Consider the following 25,738-nt stretch of genomic DNA (forward strand, 5'->3'; position numbering starts at 1 on the left):
ATAATTTAATAAATGACTTATTTTTTTTTTAAATAAAAATTAATGTAATAGATGGAAAATCGTTTTTAGGTTATTATAAAACTAAGACATTGTTTGTAGGGTCAACTAAATAATTATTTTTAGTATCAAATAGTTAAGATAAACAAATAAATTATTCTGAGTTTGTGCTATATGATAGCAGAGATATATAGCAGAATTAGTTATTTGTCGGGTTGATAATTTAAGTACAGAGTCAATAAGCGCTTAATATGTATACTTATGGTTAACTAATTAGTGCGATGGAGGGCTGGTATGTATTCTGTACTATTTACATTTACCCAAGAGTTTGCGAGTTTGAGGTAATGTTAATGAAAGTACCTTAAAACATTATACATACCATATGCAAAAAAAAGGATGAAATTAGGAAAAGTCAAGTGGTATCTGAATACAAAGATCTACGTGGGGAGGGGCTAATCGATGGAAAGGTATCTGAAGATGCAATTCGCCGTCCTTTCGAAGAGCATGCCTACTGGTGGTTTGAACAGTTCATCAGTTCGCCTGGAACATCAAGACGAAGCAGAACTAATCTGACTTGACAATGGCAAGTGTGACCTTGCCGAAACGTCGCCAAAACAATGGTTTTTCTAAAAACCAAAACTATTTAACGCGGGGTCAAACCCGGAAAACATCTGAAACCATATATATATATATATATATATATATATATATATATATATATATATATATATATATATATATATATATATGTATATATATATATATATATATATATATATATATATATATATATATATATATATATATATATATATATATATATATATATGTATATGTACTACTTACTTACTACTTAACAAAAATTCAACTCTGAAAATTTGAAAAACAAATAAATATTCTGGGCTCTTATATATCCTAAACTTAAACATTACAATTATTATTCCATATATAGATAAAATTGGGAAAATTAATATTTATTTTCAAATAAACGAATTTAGAATAGTTTATATATTTATTTATCATTATTTTACATTATATATTTATATTTTTTTACAAAAATAGTCTTTGATCTGATGTAACAGGTGTTTAAACATATAATGTCAAGTACAGACTCTGCTTCTGAGATTCTAGGGAAAATTCTAGAGCCCATTTGTCACAAACACTCAGAAAAGTAAACGCTGATTTATATAATACTAATAACACGGTTAAAAATATCATAATATATGAAGAGCTTAATGTGAAACAATGACAAGCCAATGAACATGAGTTCAAAAAGAGTTAGTGCTATGATCGGTTAAAGTAATAGTATAACAAGCCACTAAAAATTTATTTCAGCCCGTCGTTAATAGATGACGCGACAAACCTATGGTAACAGTGTTGCATAGATCTAGTTTGTCTTAGTATCTACTCGACATAATGACAAGCCACATCAAAATGGCGAACATGGGCGAAAGCGATTCAGATATTTCTGTGAGTTCTGACGATTCTAGTAAGACAAATACTGAAGTTCAGTCGACATTCGATGACAGTGACCGTGATCCTGACTATGTACAATCTAGAAGTGACTCAAGTGATGAAAATACAGCGGTACGTAATTTTTTTGTTAAATGTGGCTTGTCACATTATTACCATTAAAGATTAAAGTATGATTGTTGTGGCTTGTGACATGGCTTGTTATATTATTGCATTTTGTTGTAGGATAATGAACAAGGTCCGTCAAGAAAAAGGACAAAACCAAACACACCCGACAAAACTCCAACAAGTCGATGGAGACAAAGCAATGAACACTGTTATTCAAGATCAAAAAGAAAAATTCGACGAAATTTAGGGCAACCATATGCAAGCGACAAAACGAAAAAAATGTGCCTGGTCGAGAATTGGGACCGCCTTGCAGTTGCACTAAGAAGTGTAGGGAAAAGCTTCAGGGCCACGAGAGCAATATTTTTAACGAATTCTGGAACCTCGGTCCATGGGAGTTACAAAATAGCTACTTACTCGGATGTATAGATATTGTTAAGAAGAAAAGGTCCTACCGAAAGAAGAAAAAACATCAAGAATCGCATAGAAAGAGCAATGCAGTCTACTCCATTAATGTTAATGGTGAAACTACACGTGTCTGTAAAACAGAATTTTTAAATATCCACGGACTTCAAGCTTCTAAGGGCAGAGTAAATAACATTGTTCACAAGAAGATAGAAGGAAATCTAGTGCCAGAAAGAGACAACAGAGGAAAGCATACAAACCGTGTGAACAAAATATCTGATTCTGAAATACTAAGTGTTAAAAACCACATACATTCGATTCCAAAGTATCAAAGTCACTACAGTTGACACAAGAACATGAATAAAGTTTATCTGGATCATAACATGAGTATAGCCAGTCTCTATTTGGATCGATATGTCCCTTGGTGTACAGAAATGGGAATTGAACCAGTCAAGGAGCATACTTACCGTAAAATATTTTGTACCGAGTATAATATTGGATTCAAGCTGCCAAAATCAGATACTTGCAAGACATACGACGAAATTAATATCCAAATAGAGTCAGCAAAATCAGAAAAAAATGATTATAGCGAACTAACAACAAGACTTAACTTGCACAAGTGTAAGGCTCAGGCAATGCAACAACTACTGAAGAGCGAAACAGCCCAGTCCAAAATTGATAACAGGACATGTGTTATATCGTTTGACTTGCATCAAGCATTACCGATTCCCAAATTAACCACTGGTCCTGCATTTTATTGCAGGAAAATCTGGATGTATAATCTAGGAATCCATGATTGTACGGAAGACGCTGGTCATATGTTTGTCTGGACGGAAAACATTGCAAAAAGAGGAAGTGATGAAATTGCATCAATACTCATAAAATTTCTAAGCTCAAAGATAGGTTAAGTAGAGCATCTCGTTTTCTTCACGGATAATTGTCCCGGGCAAAACAAAAACTGGCTTTTAATGTCTTTATGGTTCCAGCTAGTGAAGGAACAAAAGTTTAAGTCTATTACACACCATTTTTTAGTCAGCGTATACACTCACCTTCCATCCGACAGGGATTTTGCTCTTATAGAAAAACGACATAGAAAGTATGCTCCGCTTGTGTACTCTCCTGAGGAATGGCAAAAAATTATAAAAGAATCTAATAAAAAGAAGCCCTTCAACTTAACTGTTATGAAGCAGGAAGATTTCCTCAATGTACAACCACTCTTAGAGAACATTAAAAAGAGTACTCGCACTGATGACCAGCAATCTTTGGATTTTTCCAATGTTTTTTCCTTTTTGTTCAGGAGTGATAACAGACAAGCATTTTACGTTAAACATTCTGTGAATGGTACCTACAACCCCGTTAGTGTTGTCAAGAAGGGACGTCCTAATGTGCTTACTGTATCTGCTTTAAAACAGAAGTATATTGAGCCCATTCGGATTGCAAAAAAGAAACTTGAAAATGTAAGATCATTATTATCCTACATACCTTCAGTGTATCATCCATTCTACAAGAGTTTACAAGAGGATGTCAGCCCTGATGTTGCTGATGAGGTCGCTGAGTTGGTTGATTAAATAAGATTTTGGGTACTTATCATTAATGTATTAATGTAACAAGCCACATTTTTTTTAAATAAAGACTTTAAATAAAGACTTTAAATGACATTCAAAGTCATATATCTCACTTTTGCCTTTTTGAGGCTTGTCATTGTTTCACATTAAGCTCTTCATATCTAAAAAGCTGATGAATGTCCCTTACGATAAATCAAATGAGAGATTACCAAAAATAAAAAAAAGCCTATCTTTCAGTAAAGTTGAAAGCTAAAAATGCCAAGATTCTGATTTATTAAGATAAGGATTCTGTCCAGTCCTATTGAGAGATTGCCATATCTCAAAAAAAAATATTAAGGAAACAAGTACAAAGTAATAAGATTGAAACTATTTCAAAAATACTGTGGCAGTGATTAAAAACAGTTTTTCAATAAGGTGATTGGAAGCTGAATTTTTTCTGTGGTGTCACGGTGTAAAATACATATTGGCAGACTAAAATTAGATATGGTAGTAAGAGAAGAAGAAATGGAGATGAAGACGAAGTAGAATTTTTTCTGAGAAGTAAGATGACGCCTAGCACACCAAAAAATTAAGTGCAGATCCGTTAGATAGGTAACCAACAATTGCCGAAGATGCAAAAGTTGATAGGATGCAGCAAATTCAGTAAAGCGGTGAAGTGAGCATAGTGAATTTAAGGTTTTAGTTCTGTTTTGCATTATTCTATGTTGTTTCAAATCAAAGGCTGTGCCAAATTATTTAAAAGACGTCTCTAGTGAACAAATTCAAATAGTGATATACAGTTTCATATTAAATACTTAAGAAAACTGCTTAAAACAAATGTCGCAATTGTATTTATTCACTGTGCACGCTCAAATGTATTTTAAAGAAATCTGCCTACAACATTTCATACTTGTACAGTTTTTTTCCAATGTGCACTCTCAAATGTCTTTTCAAATCACTTGTAGTAGTAAACTGCTTTAAACAAATTTCACACTTGTGTGGTTTTTGTCCTGTATGCACTCTCATCAAATGTCTTTTCAAATCACTTGTAGTAATAAACTGCTTTAAACAAATTTCACACGTGTATGGTTTTTCTCCAGTATGCACTCTCAAATGTCTTTTTAAATGACCTGCTTCACTAAACTGTTTAAAACAAATTTCACACTTGTGAGGTTTTTCTCCGGTATGCACTCTCAAATGTCTTTTTAAATGACCTGTTTCACTAAACTGTTTAAAACAAATTTCACACTTGTGAGGTTTTTCTCCAGAGTGCACTCTCAAATGTATTTTTAACTCACTTTTAGTAATAAACAGCTTTAAACAAGTTTCACACTTGTATGGTTTTTCTCCAGTGTGTATTCTCAAATGTCTTGCATCTCTAAACTGTTTAAAACAAATTTCACACTTGTAAGGTTTTTCTCCAGTATGTGTTCTGAAATGTTTTTTCAAAGCACTTGTAGTAATATACTGCTTTAAACAAATTTCACACTTGTAAGGTTTTTCTCCAGTATGTATTCTCAAATGTTTTTTCAAAGCATTTTTAGTAATAAACTGCTTTAAACATATTTCACACTTGTAAGGTTTTTGTCCAGTCTCAACTTTCATATTTTTATTTAATATTTTTCCTTTAGCATCTTGACTTGTATATTTTCTTTGAGATGAATGTAACAATTCCATAATTTTTATTTTGTTTTCCTGCTGGAGACAACCTAAAATACAAACCAACTATAAATATTTTACTGGAACAGAAAAAAATATTACAGAAATAAAGAAATATAATAAAGTAAAATTTCAGCCCAAATTGACATTTATAAGTTCACTCTTCAATCTGATCTTATTCCTTATAGCTTAATGGCAGTTGGTCACTCAATATCTACTACTGTTTTTCTGGTATGTTAAAATGCTATCAGGTCATTAATTAGATATAACACTGTGTTGTCAGACTTTTTGGTAATTATGGTACTGAAGAAATTATTTAGTTAAATTACTCATTTCTATGTAGTGTAAACTAAGATTTGTGTAAAATTACATTTTGAATAAACTTTCTTCAATAATTTAAGTAATTCTTCATTATTCACTTAAGCAGTGGAAAAATACGTATTTTAGTGATGTATCGCACAATTCCATAATTATAAATTTATTAATTTCAAAGATTGCCACCTTGTTGCCAGACTTTTTTATAACCATGTAACTTTTTTGAAATGCAGCAGATTTAGATGCAAAATCAGTCGACAGGTAAAGGAAAAATATACAAAATAAGAAAAATTACACTTAGATAACCTAAAAGTATCTGAGGTACAAGAAATATTTGAGAGAACAGTGGATGAAAAATTACTAGAAGAAAACAGAGCAGACTCCACAATAGAAAACCAATGGAACACCATAAGCAGTATCATACTCAACACAGCGGAAGAAGTCCTAGGAACAAAGACACAACGGAGAGAAGAAACATGGTTCGATGAAGAATGCAAACAAGCTATACAGGAAAGAAATGAAGCACATAAGAATGACATACTCAGACGTACTAGAGAGAGAAAAACAGAACTTGAGAACAAAAGTGAACGAAAGTGAAGTTTGAGAACGAAAGTACGAAAACCAACGGATACTAAACATAGAGAGGGAGTTTAAGGAAAACGAAACACGTAGTGCATACCAATTTATCAAACATCTAAAACAGGGATATAAATCGAAGACTAGCCTCTGCAAAAATAAGAAGGGTGAAATCAACAGCGATATGGACGAAATTAAGAGAACCTGGATGACATATTTTAAGGAATTACTAAACAAAAGGACACAACCACCATTACAACAACAGAGGCAGCAGCAGGCATGACAGGAGGTACAACAACAAGAACTAGGGGAAGATGGAGAAGAAAATGAATTAACTAGACCCCCAACGCTAGAGGAGGTCCAAACGGCAATCCACATACAAAAAAAGTTATAAAGCACCGGGAATAGATAAAATACCGGCAGAACTACTCAAGCAAGGAGGAAGGAATTTGACACAACAGATGTACCAGCTAATATAAGAGATATGGATAGAAGAAGAAATCTCCCAACAATGGAAGAAAAGTATAATCTGTCCTATCCATAAAAAAGGAGACAAACTGTTGTGTAAGAATTATAGAGGCATCTCTTTACTTTGTTCGGGATACAAAATACTCACAAACATCATTAATCGAAGACTCCAACCTCTCAAGGAAAAAATCATTGGGGAATATCAAGCAGGGTTTAGGCAAAATAGATCTACCATTGACCAACTATTTACAGTTAAACAAATACTAGCCAAAGCATGGGAATATGACATGGACGTTTACAATCTCTTTGTAGATTTTAAACAAGCCTATGATTCAATAGATAGAACAATTCTACCTAATATATTGGAAAAATTTGGCATACCATCAAAATTAATATGACTAGTGCAAATGACAATGACAGAAACAGAAGCACAGGTATGTATTCAGGGATAGATCACTGATGCGTTTACAATAACGCAAGGACTGAAACAAGGCGACGGACTGGCTCCAACGCTCTTTAATCTTGTTCTTGAATATGTAATTAGACAGTTGACAAGATGGTATCCGCATTAGACGGTATCCACAAGATTCTGCCTTCTGTCTGTATTCCCAATAACCCCAACTCTTTCCAAATGTTTCTTGCTTCCTTGTCAGTGGTCCTCATATAGGTACCTCGAGGTCTACCTAGCCTTCTTGAGGATTCTAGCTTCTAGCTCTAAGCCTTCTATTCACTAGCAGTATCTTGTTTCCTAAATTTTGGACACATCCACTTCCATTCTCTTAACTGCATTCTAATACTTACTGGTTTACCCATCAACCATCTCGAATGAGAACCATGGATATTAAAGATAATTAAAAATAAATCCATGTTAATTATGCAGGATGTTTTACGACGAGCTTACACTATCTCTATATCAGAAACTACTTACATGATATTTATGAAAATTGGTTTATGGGTATTACAAGTTATGGTGAACTTAAAAAATATTTTGACAAAGAGCATGAAGACGGTTATATGTGGCTTTTCTCCAAATTAGAGTTATATAATTTTCATAAATATCGTGTAAGTAGTTGCCTCCAAACTAAAAAACGTATTTATGAAAAAAAAATACTATTTACAATTATTTAATATTCCTTTTGGTTTAACATTTCAAATTAAAAGCAACATTGCTATTTTCCATTTATTGTGTGATTGCAACATCCACATTTTCTTTGTTTACCTTTATTCATATATTGGATCAAATTGAAATGGGGGTCTAAATGTTTATTATGCCATTTATTCACATATTTCCAGTACTATACAATATGTAGCCATTGTAATGTACAACAAGGAACAATGAAATTTAAGTAATATATGCCATACCTCATCAATAGACTGAATCTTGCTAACTACACTGACTTGTCTCTACTTGAATACAAGTTTGTTTATTTGAAAAGCAGCATATTAATAAAAAAAAATATTGACTTCTTCCACTTGTTTCTTTTGTTTTTATTTTTACAAGTAATCCAGGTAACACAGTAAGATACAGTGATACTGTGGTGATACAGTAAGAAAACCAGGTGACAAATTTTAAAATATTGAAAGTTTAAGTTTAAAAAAACCATGTGCATTTTCCAAAAAGTGTTACTTTTCTATGAATGGTCAAGAGATACAGGTAGGTGAGAGGTTTTTTTATAAGACTCTTTGTATATCAGCATTGTTAATACAAGATATAAGAAAAACTGATATTCTAGGTTATTATGCAGACACTGACAAAAGAGGCAAGCATATACAGCTAAATAAAACAACCAATAAAAACCGAAAAACCGTGAAGCTCATATTGAGTCTTTTCCAACCATGGGCCCACATTATATTCGCTGAACTTCGAAGCCTAGATATTTGGACAAAAATTTGAGAATAAGAAAAATGTATCAACTTATATAAATGACTCTGAGCAGAAGAAACTGGAAGGTGTTAGTGAAATTTCAGCAGTAGAACCTTGCAAGTATAAGTAGGTATTTATGTGCATTCTCTAACCTTTAAATTAAGAATAAACTTCCTCAACATACAATTAATTTGTTAAATCAGTTACTTACTTTCTTTATTTCTTGGTTGCTTTTCTTCAAATAGTATAAATTTATCTTCACCTTGTTCTACTTCACCACTGTTTACAGTGAATTCATTTAAGTCCAAATAATCAGAAGTGTGGTATGCAGTTTCTGTCTTTGGTTCTTCCTTAATTTCAATTTTGAAGGCATCCAAAGGACCAAGACACGTGTCATTATCTACTTCTATTTTACAACTTTTCTCACTAACTTCTTGTTTTATTTCCATATTGTTAAATTTTATTTTATAAACAATTGCAGTAATGTCCTAATGTTTACTTCGAATTCGAAAAAGTAAAATCGTACCAGCCGAATATAGCCGCAAATGCATCGAGTTTAGATAGAACTCGATGCGCAAATGTCAACCAAAAACAAAATATTTCGATTTGGCACAGTTGGCAGATGGTTTGGCAGTTGGCTGGCTGATGGCTGGACTGGCAGTGCTGGCACTGCTGGTTGGTAGCAAGGTAGTGTTGGCATGTTTTTATAATGCATAAATATGGATGCTTCAAATATAAAGAAAGAAAGCCTTTAAAAAGTACATTTTGGTTATATTATTTATCAATTCTGCATTTTTAATTTATATCAAATAATAACGAGTAAATATTTGTCTCTTTCAAGATTAATTGGTTAACTGTTAACAGCTTATTTGGTACAAACATGTACAGAGCATGACATACATTCGCCTGCTAAAGATAATATCGGTTTGTTTGGTAGCCACTTCAGACTTCAGCATTCAGCGAAAAAATTAAGGAAAACCGAAAACAAATTGGGTTAATGAAGTTCAAAAATCAATGTCAGAGAGAGGTCTATGACCACTGTTACCAGATCTCCTGTTTTTATACTTCTCCTGTTTTCCTGTTTTTAATCTCAAATTGTCCGTTAAAAATTCCACTATAATATGATATGTTGTTATTACATTATTTGATACAATATTTAGTACAATTTGAGATTATTTAGCGTTTCAGACAAGTTTAAATAGTAAATTTTGTGAAACCTGAATTTAAAAACTTGCTTCTTGCTTCACTTAACTTCTGTTAGTTACTGCTATCTCTATCTGTCCCAGTAGTATATCTGTATACCTATACACCCAATATTTATATATCAAGTTTTTTAGATTAAATTTCACGCCTAGCTTGTATAAGATATAGAGAATCAATTTAGGGAACTTATAATTTCAATTTCCTTGTAAATATCACGTAAACAGTAAACTTGTGTCGTTGTGTCGACAAGCATGACTCATAGCTCTTTACAAAATCCATTATAACTTATGTACCAAACCACAGAATACACCAACCCAACTACAGTTCTCGTATACCTAATACCTGTGTTGTAAAACGTGTTATCAACGAATATATTGTTTTCTGTGTTATTGAAATCTTGAAAGGTTTGCAATTTAGTTGGGATTGACAGGTAATTAATTTACTTTATTCTTTTTTTAAATGTTGGTAAATATTTCGTAAAAGGGTACACCCATGGTAGACCTTAAAAATGCCGATATTTTCATGGACTTAGCCCAAGGTTAGTAAATAGACAGGTTATCTGGTAACTTTACACCAATCAGCATCGAGAATCTAGTGGCGGGAATGACGTCACTGAGAATGCTACATTCAAATTCATTCGCTTTACTCCTTGAAATGAACTCTGAAAGCAGCAATGATTGTAAATATATTAATCTATGTATATTGAAAAAAATACGTTTTTAGCCTAAAAATGTAAAAAAGGGACATTTAGTTTGCGGGTCCGTGAAGATAGCTACAAATATAACGAAATGTAGTGTTTGGTAGTATTGCCATATTCTTAGAATAAAGAGGGAAAGAGCATTATGATATAAGTATATTTATTAATTAATGTATTAACAAGGAAAATATAAACTAGGTAAAATAACGAGAAAAAGTTAATGTTAAAAATTTTAACTAACAGTAAGTAATAAAACAGTATTCAGGGACCGTCATTCCAAAGTAAGATATGGCGTCATAAAATTGATTGAACAGCTGTGGCAATCGGCCACAGTAAAAAACTATTGTACAATCATCAGTACTTGAGTAAAAAAGAATGCATTGAAATAAATTGCATATTCGTAAACAGTCTACCCTTTTACGGAACTAGAACCGAAATGGTTAATTTAAATGTGAAATATTTGTAGTTCCGACTCCGAGAATGCTTTATCAGGCGGAGAAGGTACGAGTACGGGCAAAACAAAGATAAAGCAATTTAAATATTCTCTGAAATATAGGATAGATTGGGAGGATCATTCAAATTTCTAAGGCTGGCTAAGACCAGGAAAATCAAATTCCGATGTAGGTATACTGTACTGTTTCCAATAAAACAATTACTATTGGTGCCACTGGAGTGCCGATTTTTTGCGACACAAAGAAACTGCACAACATTTAAAATTAACGAAATCGGCCAAAAAACAACAGAGCTTGACAAGTATCAGTAAGTTCAAAAACGTTAATTCTCTTGAGGAATCAGCGAAACAGGCAGATATACATTTAGCAGCTTATGTGGCTGAACACAATATTTCTTATAGTGCTGGCGAGCATTTACCAAAACTAATTAAAAAAATGTGGTCCGACTCAGATATTGATAAGAAAATTAAATGTGGCCGTATCAAGGTTTCATCACTGGTAAAAAATGTGATAGGAATGCAGAACGAATTAACCATTATAAATAATATTTTAAGAACCAATAAATTTTCTTTAATAGTGGACGAATCAACTGATAGATCCTGTACAAAACATTTGGCATTAGTTTGCAGATACTTAGAAGGCGAAAAGTAAGTTTGTTAATTAGTATTTTTTATGATATTCTAAGTATATATTGAATTTCAGGATTTTCGATACTTTTCTCACATTGCTACCCATGAAAGACGCTAGAGCAACAGATATATTTGAAAAAATTACAACTTTCCTTGAAGGTAAAAATATACCTGACAAGAAAATTTTTAAAAAAGTTACCTAGGACGGTTGAATATGTTGTGACGGATATTTATAACTTTATTTCCAATAGTCCTAAACAAATTGAAATATTAAAAGAATTTCAAACATTTGCAAATGTTAAAATTCATCAAATTCTCCATCCAGCGCAAACTAGATGGCTTTCTTTGGAAGCTACTGTGGTGAGATTGCTGGAGCAATACGATCCCCTTATTTTATTTTTTACATACATATGCGGTTACTACCGAGCGCATACTTGCAGCAGAAACAATTTTAATATGTCTACGAGATCCACTGACAAAATGTTTTCTGCAATTCCTTGAATTTGTGTTACCTTTCTTTAATAACATCTTATTTTTATATGACCATGACTCTGCCTGTTTTTCAATGTGCCTCCACTAAGTTGTCGTTCCATCGTTTTCGTGGTCTTCCTACTGATCGTCTTCCTATTGGGGAACCGTCTCTTACCGTCTTTACTACTCTATTTGTTGTCATTCGGCTTATATGATCGTTCATATCTACTCTTCTATTTCTTACCCAGTTCTTGATGTTCTCCACCTTGCATCTACGTTGTATATCTGTACTACTAGCTCTGTCCCATAGTGTCTTACCATCAAATTTTCCAAGTGTTTTCGTTTCTGCTGTTTCTAACATCCTTTTTGTCCTCTCTGTGTCAGGTCTTGTTTCTGCGCGTATGTCATTATTGGTCTGATGACTGTTTTGAAAATTCTGCCTTTCGTTTCTTTCACGATATTTTTATTGCTCAATATTGTTTCATTTAGGCAGCCTGCGGCTCTGTTTGCTCTGTTCACTTGATCTTCCACTTCGGTTTCGAGCTTTCCGTAGCTAGATAATGTGATGCCTAGATATTTAAACTCCATCACTTGTTCTATTATCTGACCTTCGAGCTCCAATTTACGTCTTAGTAAATTTGTTGTTGTAACCATGCATTTTGTCTTTTTTGGGGAAATTAACATGTTAAATTTTCTGGCGCTTATATTAAATTGGTGCAGCATACGTTGTAAATCATCTTCACTTTGAGAGAGTAGTATTGCGTCGTCTGCATAGCAGATTATTTTAAGTTGTTTTTCTCCCATTTGGTATCCTTTTTTAGTTCTTACTTTTTTTATTATTTCGTCCATAATCAGGTTAAACAATAGAGGACTCAGGGAATTTCCCTGTCTTATCCCATTGCCAGCTTCAATAGGGTCGGTTAGTTCTTCTTCTACTTTTACTTTTATTGTGTTGTTTTGGTAGATATTTTCGATCGTTTTGATTATTCCTAGAGGTATCTCTCTTGCATACAGTAAGTAGATCTTCTTCTTCATGTGCCGAGCTCGATTATCGAGCGTTGGCTATCAAATTGGCAATAGTAATTTTGTTGACGGCAGCTCGGAAAAGAGATGCAGAGGATCTGTTAAACCAATCTCTCAGGTTTCTAAGCCATGACGTTCTTCTTCGACCTGGCCCTCTTCTTCCGTCTACCTTGCCTTGTATTATTAAATGGAGTATATTATATCTCTCTGGGTGGCGCATAACATGGCCAAAATATTCAAGTTTGCGATTTTTAACTGTTTTGACTTTTCCGGGTCCGATTTGTCTCCCTTTTTGAAGAGAGGTATTAGGATGCTTGATCTCCATTCTTGAGGAATTCTATTTTGTTCTATTATATTTTGGATTAGTTTTAATAGTCGTTTGGTGAGATCTGGTCGTCCATACTTTAGGAGTTTGTTCGGTATTCTGTCCTCTCCTGGTGATTTTCTATTTTTTAATTTCCTTAATGCTTCCTAGGTCATGTAATGAGAAATCAAGAACGTTACAGCCTTCTCCAGCTGATTCTCCAAGGGAAAGTAAATGGTAAGAGAGGACCGGGAAGAAGACGCATTTCCTGGCTTCAAAATTTGCGAAAGTGGTATAACACGACTACCACTGAACTGTTCCGCGCTGCAATAAGCAAAGTGAAGATAGCCGTGATGATCGCCAACGTCCGGAACGGATAGGCACTTTAAGAAGAAGAAGAATGCTTCCTTTACCTCTTCCTTCTCAATATTTATTTCTTCGTTTGTCGTCATCTCTGGTGTTGGTGGTTCATTATTGTCAGCTTTAGCAAATAGAGATCGAAAGTAGTCTACCCATGTTTCCTTCTGAATGTGTTTCGTTTTTATTAGTTCGTTCATCTCTTTTCGTTGTCCTCTGATCATTCTCCATATTTCTTTTTGTGTTCCGTAGAAATCGAGTTCCATCTGTTTTAATGACATAAACAAAGAAATGCAATCTTCTAACCCTAAAATTCATGCTATTTTATTAGGTATTTATAAAACATTACTAGAATGTTTCATAAAAGAGAATTAATAATTAATGTCTTATCTTTTGAAACCATCAATTTTAATGATCCCAACAACTACCTGCCACTAAATGACATATATTTGGGCGCCAAAGTTTCTCTGTCTGAAACTATTGTAACAAATGAACAAAAACATATTTTGCATACACGATGTTTGGATTTGTTTATTAAAAGTTGTGCTCAAATTACTAAAGGATTTGACTTTAAAGACGATATTTCAAAAAAATTAGAGATTATAGATCCAGTTTATGTACTTGCAGGTACAACAACTCTCAAAGTTCCTTAGCGAAGCTCTTTCCAAATCTTATTAAAGAATCGGAATTACAAATACTTGATAACGTGTTACGGTTACTGCGAAATACAAAAATTAATTTCGATTTTTCCGTCACCATAGAATATTTTTGGGTGTCTGTCAGAAACATGCGCTTTGTAGACAACTCCCCAATATTTCAAATTTTGTCTTATTTTACACTAAATTTATTATGTTTGCCTCATTTTTCTGCCAACGTTAAACGGATATCCTCCCAACTGAATCTGCTAAAAACAAAACAGCACAATAAGTTAAGTACCAATAGTATTTAAGGGTTGCTTGACAGCAAGACTTAGCTCATAACTAAAAATGAAACGTGTTCTTTTTTTAATTCTAGAGAGCTTATAAAGCTGCATAACTCTCAAATGTATAAACAAATATCAGAGTTAACTGTCTCTGATTTAGAATAAATTTAATTCTTTTTTATTTCAAAGGATGCGATTGTAAGTATATTTTTAATAATTTGTTTAAGGCATTTTATATTATAAAATCTAATAGGAGCGATATCTGTGTGGCAATGCAAAAATTTTGTGAACTACAGCTTTGTTTAGTGTAAACTAGCCTTAAGATAGTTATTTTGTACGATTTACTTACATTTTTTTGTTTACTACAGCTTTTTTTAGTGTAAAGAAGTAGCCTTAAGATAGTTATTTTGTACGATTTACTTACATTTATGTGTTTACTACAGCTTTGTTTAGTATAAAGTAGCCTTAAGAAAGTTATTTTGTACGATTTACTTACATTTTTTTGTTTTATTTGAAATTATTAAAAATCTCCTTGTTTGGAAAAGTATTTAGTATTTATTTATATATTTTACATTCAATATTTTTATCATTGTATTATAATATGATCTTGTTTAATTATATATTCGATAGTAAGTGTTTTTTCTTTGTACTGTTGTGTTTTTATTAAATCTAATTTATTGTCTTATTTATTATTAAAATGTTCTAACACTTAGTTTATTTAATCTTTATTTCCACTTATTCTAATTTATTACAGTCTTCTACACTTATTCTAATTCACTAAAAACACAATCATTTATATTAATTTATTTTACAACTTATTCGATACAACAATTTATTTTCGACTCACTGTTCTCAGCAAAGTTCCCTCTTTAAATATAAAATGCCGTTAGTTCTGGAGTTCCCTCGAAGCAGACATGAATTGGCTCGAACAAGGGGGAAGACCGGTCTCATCGTGGCTCGCAGCGGTGTAGACCTCAATTGCCTCGAATGAACGGGAACCCAGACTGGTTTTTATAGCGGCTCGGAGAAAATACTAGAATAGAAAAGAATTAGAAATATATTTACAGTTTTGTGCGCCATAATATTTATCGTAACAGTACAAATAACATCAATAAATTAAGTCAGCTATATTTCGTGATATTTAAATTAATTGCTAATTTATTCACAAATTTGTATATTTATATATCCATAAGGAGCAATAACTGTCAAAATCAATAAACAGGGAACAATGGAATGGGGTAAAAATCTTTTCACACTGTAACCCTTGAAGATCTTAGTCATCAGATGATAGATGTAAACTATTCCATATATTAGCGGAAACGTTTCGTTTTGTATTTACAAAACAGTATCAGTCCATATCTGTAAGTACAAAGCTACTCTTAGAAGGCAAAAGGTTCTTTTAAATTAAAAAGATAATTTGATTACATTACATTAATTAAATTTTAGCTTATGCTAATTTTTTTCTTTTCTAGCAGAAAAATAATAAAAATGGCCTACAGTAAATTATGGTTGTGTTCATCATATACTTTGATTTCAGTCTACATGGATTCTTTTAATGACGAATAACTGGGTGAACTAACTCCGCCTGCAGATTTTTACGGTCTACAAAAGGAAATATGGCGCTTCATAAGAGGTCAAAGAACGGAGGTAAAGGAACTAATAGAACCAAAACACATACAAAAGGATACGTGGATTGACTACCTAAAAAGCTATATGCAGAGGATGAACAAACAATGCTAGAACCGGAAACACCAGAAATTACCACAAATGAAGAACTTAATATAAATGTACAGGAAGTTCGGAAAATACTTGAAAACCTGAAGAACAGAAAAGCAGCAGGTAAAGACGGGATACCAAACGAGTTATTATTGAAATATTGTGGAGCAGGAATGACAGAATAATTAACAACATTAATAAAATTATAAAACACAATAAAATACCGGAAAAATGGAGAACGAGTGAACTAATTCTACTATACAAAAAAAGGAGATGAAAAACAGTCAGAAAACTACAGGGGTATAAACTTTTTAAATACTACGCCAAAACTTACAACTAAAATTTTACAAGTGCTAATAAATCAGAGGATAAGTTTAGCAGATGAACAACAGAGTTTTCGTAGTGGAAGATCGTGTACAGATGCAATATTCGTTATAAAGCAAATTACTGAGAAATCACTAGAGTATAATAGACCAGCATTTCTGTGTCTGATTGACCTAAAGTAAGCGTTCGACAGAGTAAGACTCAAAGATTGTCAAAGATGTAGAAAAAACTAGCGATAACATCTACCAAAACAACAAAATGGAAGTCAGAATAGATGGACAACTTACAGAACCTATAAAAATAGGCAGCGGAATAATACAAGGGGATTCATTGAGCCCCATGCTCTTCAATTTGTTCATGGATGAAATCATTAAAATCGTTAACAAAGGAAGAGGATACAGAATGGGAAACAAAGAAATCAAAATACTATGTTACGCAGACGACGCAATATTGATAGCGCAAGATGAAGATAGTCTGCAAAGATTGGTCCACAGATTTAACATAAGAGCAAAAGAATTTAATATGACAATCTCATCTCAGAAAACTAACACAATAGTAGTCAGCAAAGAACCAACCAAATGTAAAATAGAAATTGATGGCATCAGTATTGAACAAGTAATGGAAATAAAATACCTGGGAATTACACTGTCTAGCTATGGGGACCTGGACAAAGAAGTGAGAGATCAAATAAAAAAAAGCAAATAGACTGGCAGGATGTCTTAATAACACTGTATGGCGAAACAGACACATTGACACTGAGATGAAGTCAAGAATTTATAAAGCCAGTGTAAGACCAATAATTACATACAAGACCCAGAAACAAGACCCGACACAGCCACAACACAAAGGCTACTTGAAACGGCAGAGATGAGAGTACTGAGAAGAATTACAGGAAATACGCTGAGAGATCGAAAAAGAAGTGAAGATATTAGAAGAAAATGTAACGTACAGTGTATAAATGAATGGACACAAAATAGAAAAAAGAATGGAATAACCACATAAGCAGAATGGAGGAGACCCGTGTCGTCAAAATAACAAGAGATAAGTCACCAATCGGCAGAAGAAGTATCGGACGACCGCGCAAAAGATGGAGTGACAACTTTCCATAAAGGTATTAATCCGCCAATGAACAAGCAGAATTGATTATAAAGAGGAAGGAGAAGAAGAAGAACTGGATGAACTGCTTCCCAGCGAATAACTGGATGAATTAACGGACATTGGTTTAGCTTTGCTCTTGTAAGCAGGCAGCTGGACATGTATTATCATCTTGATAACAAGAAATAAACCACAAATTAAGAAAATCCTAATAATTTACACAAATACTTTTCAAGAAACATCTTCATTGACAAGGGAGTGCTCAAGAACGTGAGGCGTCTACATCCTCAAAATTAGAATTCGATCTGATCTGCCTTCCCGACTGCCAAAATTGAAATTAACTTTTTTCTTCCGCGGCAAGAGCTTCTTGACTTACGATCTTCGCCGGGTGATCTTAGGGTTATTTATTTGCAACATAAAAAGATTGCGATATTTTCTCGTCTATATTATTCGTTTCGTTCGGATATTATTTTAAAACCACGCGAGATTGACAGAGAAATCAATCATGAGATAAGGAAGAAACAGAAATTGGTTCCGCTTAGAGGTATTTGCCAATGTAAATAAACTATTTGATTATGCTTATAACTCGTTATAAAATTTTAAGACGCATTTCAAAGGGTTTACTAAAATCTTTTAAAATTTATATACAGAATGCAAAAAAAATGCTGCAAAATTATGCGAATTTTGCTAAAGAAAACACATTAGAATCTTGTCCTTACTCCCGCATGGATCACACCGGATTCAGCCAATTGATGTTTTCATTGATGTTCAATTTAAATCAGCATACAAGCAAGAATGTAGCCTTTTTCTTAAGACACATTTAGAAAGAAAAACACAGCTCTATAGTGACCGATAACGAAAAAAAGCACTATAAGACACCAGCTTTCCAAATCATCACATTTCATGAATTCGCAGATCCTCCACAGGTCATGCCTCAAAAAACTAATTCGCCTTTTCTATTAAGTCAAGATCAAGAACTTATTATGACACTCACTAGAATTCAGCAAGAACATAATTTTAAACATAATAATATGGCAAGAACGTGCGTTACCAGAAGATTGGAATACTGGAATTATATGTCCCATACACAAGAAAGGAGACGTTCTTGAATGTTCCAACTTTAGAGGGATTTCCCTTCTTAATACAGCGTACAAAATTGTGTCCCTGATACTTAACGAACGACTGGCACGGTATACTGACAATATAATAGGATCCTACCAAAGAGGCTTCTTGAAAAATAAATCTACCATTGATCACATATCATCCATCAGACAAATATTGGAAAAAACGACGGAGTACGACATAGACTGCCATTACATCTTCGTAGACGGCAGCGTACGATACTATTGACAGGCCCCAATTATATTCGGCGATGATTGAATTAGGAATACCAAAAGGATTGGTAGAATTAATTAAAATGACAATGATGAAAGTCGAATGTAAAGTGCGCGTACAAGGGGATGTTTCAAAACCATTTAAAACCAACAGAGGACTGCGCCAGGAAGATGCGCTATCATGCACGCTGTTCAACCTAGCGTTAGAAAAAGTTATGAGAGATTCGTTAATAAACTTAAAAGGTACGATATATACCCGTAGTATACAAATAATGGCATATGCTGATGATATCGTCTTAATTGGAAGAACCCAAAATGAAGCAGTGGAGGCTTTCACACGTATCAAAAATGCCGCAGAAAACATCGGACTTCTAATTAACATCCAGAAAACTAAATATATGCCGGCCATATCAAGAATTCAACAAAATAACTTAGAGGTGCAACACGAAACGATAGAAATGGTAGAAGAATTCTGCTACTTAGGATCACTGGTAGACTACAAAAATAACACATCCAACGAGATAAAAAAAAAAGAATATGCGTGGCTAACCGCTGTTATTTTGGCCTGGGCCCTCAACTAAGAGCGAGAAGTATGTCAATAGCAACAAAGTGCAAACTTTATAAAACAATAATACGCCCAGTGCTCACATACGGATCGGAAACATGGGCAATGACGACCCGAGGTGAAGAGTTACTGCGAGTCTTTGAAAGAAAAGTATTGAGGACCATATATGGCGGAGTAAACGAACAGGGTCTGTGGAGAAGGCGATATAACTTTGAACTCTATAGACTTTTTGGTGATACAGATATTGTGAAAACCATCAAAATAAACCGCATAAGGTGGGTGGGCCACGTTATGCGGATGGATGAGAGTGATCCCACTAAAATAACTATGCTAAACAGGCCGGTCGGAAGAAGAAGAAGGGGGCGACCTAAACTCAGATATCTGGACGACGTACAGGAAGATCTGAGGGAGATTGGAGAAGACAGATACTCGATAGGGAAGGATGGAAGAATGTTTTGAAGCAGGCCAAGGCTCACGAAGGGCTGTAGCGCCAACTGACGATGAATATGCAATCTACCTCAAGTGTACAAAATGTCACTGCCTAAGAACTGCTTTCGATTACAGTGAAGACAAAGACACATGTTTGGCGAAAACAACATGCAATATTAATAACAAGTACCTTAAACAAGGAAGTGTTAGCGCCAAAAGAAAATAAGAAAATAATGAAAGCCAATAAGAAAGAAAAGAAAATCTAGGTAGCCAGGAACGTAAATTTTCATTATATTCACTGACATCTTTCCCTGTGAGATCCATACCTTTTGAAGATCGTTTATGTTTACATTACTATTTATTTGATTCACAATAGAGCTTATAGCATCTTCAATTGCTGTAAAATCGTATTCTTTGGTTACAATATGTTGTTTTCCATTTTTCTACATTCTCAATATTTTTTCCAGAAAGTTGACTTTCGTCCTCAGTCCTAAATTTCCTTTTTTCAAATTATTATTATATTTCCCCTTGAATATACTTTTGGTGTTTTTCTTATTGATCTAACTTTTGTTATACGTTTCATAATCTTTTTTTTTTCGTTCAATTCTTGATTGTCACCTACTTGCTTAATTCAATGACACTTTTTTTACCTTCAAATGAAAAGATTATCATTTTGTTCAACGTCATCTTTCATATTTCAAAACACATTTTGTGAAAAAAACAACTGGATATTATTCAAATTTTCAAGTTAAATATTAGAACCGTTACAAGAATACGTTTTCTTTGGTATTACTCTATCTACTGTTTTAATATTCGTAGACACTAAAGAAGAAAATAACTATCCTGACACGATTCGGAACAGATAACCTCAAACCATAACTACTTGACGCGTACTATTGTAGCATATACTGACATACATTTCTTTATTAATTGTCAAAATTAATTGTCCTGTATGTTTCATCATGTATAAAGGCTAAAACTAGACATTATAAATAATTTAGCAAATTATATAATTTAACTTTTCTCAAAGAACAGAAAAATGGTAATGCCAGTAATAGTACGCATACTTATAACAATAAGTATTCTTGGAGGAGTCATTGTTTTAGCTGACATAGTAGAACATCTTCAAAAAAGTTCTGAAAATAGTGATTGTAGCCAAGTTTTAAAAGAATTTGTTAGAGAAGAATTTTACAAGTACGAAAGAATTTTACCTGAATTTGATAACACATTTTTTCACTAATTATGTTCTTGCAGTGTTTTGTTAAAGGTAAGTAGTTTTTTTGTTGCAAAATGGTTTGTTTAAACATGTGTTAAAAAGGTGACAATATATACTATATGATATATAGTCGACATTGTTGGTATGTAAGAACCTTTCACATAGCAAAGTCAACTTTTTTTTCTTTACTGACGCTTTTTCTTTAAAGCCAAAAATAAGAATAAAGATAAGGTTCTTTAAACATGTTAGTTTAGGTTAAAAATATAAGTAACAATAAAGTGCATGTCTTAGACAAGGAAAGAGAGGGGACGTGTAATCGTATGGAATTGACTGAAGCCAAACCGGCACCAGAAAGGTTGCCAGGTCATATTTTATTTCTTCAGTAGATTGAGAATAATGGATATATATATATATATATATATATATATATATATATATATATATATATATATATATATATATATATATATCAATAAATAGATTTTTTAAAAAATTTATAATTGAACATTGACCTAATGATCACTCTTTGTGCATGATTTTATCATTACATATTTTTTAGTAGATCGATATAGTGTTTCAGTAAATCATTAAATTGAAGTTGACATCAGTAGATCTACTGAAAAATCAGTAGACCTGGTAACCCTGCAGAGATAGTAATGGGCAACATACATGCACCAAAACATGGCGGTCACATCGAAACTGGCTTCACTTTTCTAAGGTTTATTAAATGAGTGTTACCCATCGAGCAAAAAGATAAGATTGTCTTTTTGCTCGATGGTGTTACCTGACCTCTTTATTTCCTGGTCTAAGGTGCATGTAAACACATAATCAAGATAAAAAATACCAAAGAAAGTATAATAACTGAAAAAAAGAAATACGAAAATGAAGAAAAAAGTGTCTCAATTACCAAAACAATTTTTGAAGTAAATACTTCTTATCGCTAGGTATGTTTTTGCACGCGCCCGAAATAATATTTAGCGTGGCGCGAAATATTGAGACGCGTGCATGCGTGCAGTAACCTTGCGGTAATTTGAATCGTTTGAATGAAAAAGACAGAAAAGATTTGATTTCACGTTCAAAACGTCTATGTATCTATTGATACGTATTTCGACTTAATAAGTCTCATCAGAATAGTTATTCATAGCCGTTCTTAACGTGAAAATCAATTTTCTCTATCTTATTAGAAGCAACAATAACATGGCTTCGTTATGGACGCAATAGCGACATCTGATAGAAAAATCGGTAAGATATCTTACCGATTTTTGAATCGTTAGGTTTTTCTTAGCAACAAAAATTGCCAACCTTAAATGGAGCTTCTCGGGCCAAACTGCTAGACAAAAAGATCAATGTTGGAATACTACAATACAACATTCAAGACCTTACGAAAGTAAACGACCAAGAGGAAGACCACAGATGAGATGGGTTGATGATATTAAAAGAATAGCCGGAACAAATTAAAAATATGTTGCTCAGGATAGAGACCGATGGAAGGAGTTGGGAGAGGCCTATGTCCAAACATGGACGACAGAAGGCTAATAAGAAGAAGAAGAAGGTTTTTCTTTAACCCTCAAAAATCTAGTTTTACCATCTTTACAAGACATAATCTACCCAATATTGATAACATAAATGTAAATAATACCTTATATCCAGTATCAAATAAGGTAACTTATCTTGAAATTATTCTTGACAAGACTCTTAGCTGGAAACCATTTATACAAAGTATAGAATCAAAATGTTTAAAAGGCATAAATTTTTTAAAATTCATAAGGAGAACCTGGTGGAGAGCAGATTCACAATCGTGTTTAACTTTTTACAAAGCCTTTATTAGGTCCATCTTGGATTACGGATGTACGTTATACAGATCAGCCAATCCTTACATTCTAAAACAACTGGAAATGATTCAAAATATTTCCCTAAGACTCTGTTTGGGTGCAATGTGTTCAACGCCTGTGGAACCACTTCGGATTGAAGCCCTAGAACCACCATTATTTTTACGAAGGGAATGGTTAGCAGAAAAGTTTGTTATTAAATTATTTAAGAAAAATTCTGTGACTGAGGTGAGTAAGCACATAAGTCAAATTTTCCGAATTTTTTTTTTGATAAAAATGTGTAGGTGATTTGTAATACTATCATCGGCTCTAAGCACTTTAGTCTACTATACATTTTTACAGCTGTTATTGCGAAGTGTGCATAATAACCATACTGAGAAAATACCGACTTGAGTTTGTGAATAAACACTTAAGTCGACTTATGTGAAGAGAGCCAGTTGGAACTTGCTGCCTATTGTCGTCCCTTCGGAGACTTATGTTACTAGGCGCTAATGAAACATTACATGCAGAAAATAATTTAGCCTAAAACAGTTCAGTTTTGTTTGATATTGCGAATAACACATGTCCAGAAGTTTTTTGTTTAAAGTGTCTGTTGATGATGAGTTGATAGCAGATACATTCCTAAAAGCAATTCTGTTTTGATGACAAAATAATAATACTACAAGCAATTTTACTTAGAGCGTAAAAATCACGTCAACAGCTGAACAAAACACCGGACACAAGAAAGGCTAGAGAATTACGAAAAAAAAGTAATTCGGGAAGTCATATATTACAAAAAATGGTAAAATAATTCCAGAAAGACCATTTCAACCTCTGCCACTATGCCGAGCAAAGTGCAAAACAAAAATCACTGAAAATCAGCTGAAAGAAATTTTTCCCGAATATTGGAGTTTGGGCAGTTACGACAAGAGAGTAGCTTATATAGCCAGTCTTTTCACCATATATGACAAAAAATTGCAGAGGCCTTATACAGACGATCCAGACAAAGAAAAATTTCGCCTCAAAACCTGCAAATATTTTTTATGAATAAATAATCCATTTCTGTTTGCCGTAAATACTTTCTAGTGACTTTCAATGAAACAGACAATTTCATAAAAGTTATCGCTTTAATAAAAAGAGCATAACCTGCGGAAACAAAGACTGATTCTGTCCAATGAAAGAATATTCCACCAAACAAGTGGTCTGAAGAAAAATTAGAAGAACTCGGTAAGCATATTTTGAGCTTCCTGAGTTACGAAAGCCACTACTCACGCGTCCAAACATATAAAACGTTTCTACCATCACATTTGACCCTAGAAGCAATGTATTCCCTGTACAAGGAATCATACCAAAACTTTGTGTCGTATCCATATTATAGATCTAAATTTCATAAATTGAATCTGTCGTTTAAAAAGCCTCAAACGGATATTTGCCATAAATGCGACAAGTTAAAGGGGCCATTGGTGTCTAGGAAAAAAGACGATCAAGGAGAACCTTTTCGCTGGCATGACGTGCAATGGCTAAATTATATAAAATGGGATAATAAGAAAATATTTTTTAAAAAATCCTTAAATGCAGAGAAGCCATTTAAGGAAATTTCTTTTATTAGACGAAATGGGTTGGGAAATTTAGTTCCCCCGTTGAAATATAAGGCGGATGTGCCAATAAATAAAGAAAAAAAGAAGGATCTTCTTGATTTGCTTCCCTTAATCCCTACAACTTTTCATGTGTTCTATGAAAATCTTTCATCGATCGAAACAGCGTTGCTGGACTATTCAGGTATCGACGAAGATATTGATTAAATAGTTATTATGTTTAAGTGGTTCATTCTTTTTTTAGGTTTATTTTTTTATCAAACTTACTTTTTTATAACAAATAAAAAATTGTTTGTTTAATAATATTATTTTCATAACCATTTTCTGTAAGTGCAATAACACATAAGTCATGGACACACTTGGGATCAAATGACATAAGTCACGAATTTCATTTTTGACATATTTTTTATTTCATGGGTGGTGGAAAATTTGGAGAATAGTCTATATTAGTATAAATAAGACATTTATATAGATAATTATAAAAACAACAATTAAAATCAAATAAAGTAAGTAACACGTAATTTAGGGCTATAAAACGGATTTAGAGGTAACCGGTGAATATTAAATCGCTTCTACTGCAAAACTAGGCAAAATGACATATGTGCTTTCTCACCACGGTCAAAGAATTCAAACTGAATAATAATACTTTCATTTTTTCTGCAGAAGCAATTGGTGTTATTAAAGCCTGCGATGACCAATAGGTGCGAAAAGTAATCCTAGTTTCTCTCCTATCGTAGTTCTTCTTTTAATTTCCAGAACTGTAGTGTAGTTAGTTTAGTTAAAATAGGTTAATTTAAGTGAACTTTATTCTCTCTTACATATCTCTGACGTTATTACACATTTGCTGTTGGCTGGATGGACACTTAGCCTGATTGCCAAAAAAAAAAACCTTGCGTTTTACAGTAATATACATACATATACATTTATTATAAAAATAAAATGACGTTTAACAAACATATTATAAATTCATAAACCAGTAAGTATGATGTATATCTAATATATAAATTATACGTCTTTGTCAAATCTGTACATGGCGTCAATCTGTACATGGTCAAAAACATGGCAGCTGATCGAAAGCCCTATACATATAAAATAGTTTCTACGATAAATTGCACTAAGTTGACTAAATTTCAATTTAAATGCTAAGATTGGACATTATATAATAGCATGAATCAACAGGCTAGTGATAGGC

The 25,738-nt window shown here is 33.1% G+C and overlaps 2 protein-coding genes across 3 annotated transcripts in view; one reads left to right on the forward strand and one right to left on the reverse strand.

Moving 5' to 3' along the window:
* Positions 1-988: 988 nt before the first annotated feature.
* LOC140439946 (uncharacterized) lies at positions 989-8,946 on the reverse strand. The gene is made up of 2 exons (XM_072530137.1): positions 8,618-8,946; positions 989-5,233 (listed from the first exon to the last, which is right to left on the reverse strand). The coding sequence occupies exons 1-2, from the start codon at positions 8,853-8,855 to the stop codon at positions 4,419-4,421; spliced, it is 1,053 nt and encodes a 350-aa protein (XP_072386238.1). The 5' UTR covers positions 8,856-8,946; the 3' UTR covers positions 989-4,418.
* Positions 8,947-9,920: 974 nt separating this feature from the next.
* LOC140439947 (odorant receptor 94b-like) overlaps positions 9,921-25,738 on the forward strand; it is a 59,078-nt gene continuing 43,260 nt past the window's right edge. Inside the window, exon 1 of one of the 2 annotated variants that reach the window (XM_072530141.1) lies at positions 9,921-10,039. The gene's annotated coding sequence lies outside the window, so the exon portion shown is untranslated. Of the gene's footprint in view, positions 10,040-20,843; positions 21,195-25,738 lie in introns of those variants that run through there. The other variant, XM_072530140.1, reaches the window with a different exon arrangement.

This window comes from Diabrotica undecimpunctata, chromosome 4 (assembly GCF_040954645.1).
Source record: "Diabrotica undecimpunctata isolate CICGRU chromosome 4, icDiaUnde3, whole genome shotgun sequence".
Classification (NCBI taxonomy): Eukaryota; Metazoa; Arthropoda; class Insecta; order Coleoptera; family Chrysomelidae; genus Diabrotica; species Diabrotica undecimpunctata.

Coding starts and splice junctions, on each gene's coding strand:
- LOC140439946 (XM_072530137.1), bottom strand. CDS start 8,855: ATGGAAATAAAACAAGAAGTTAGTGAGAAAAGTTGTAAAATAGAAGTA. Junction 5,234..8,617: donor GCAACCAAGAAATAAAGAAA/GTAAGTAACTGA, acceptor TTTGTATTTTAG/GTTGTCTCCAGCAGGAAAAC.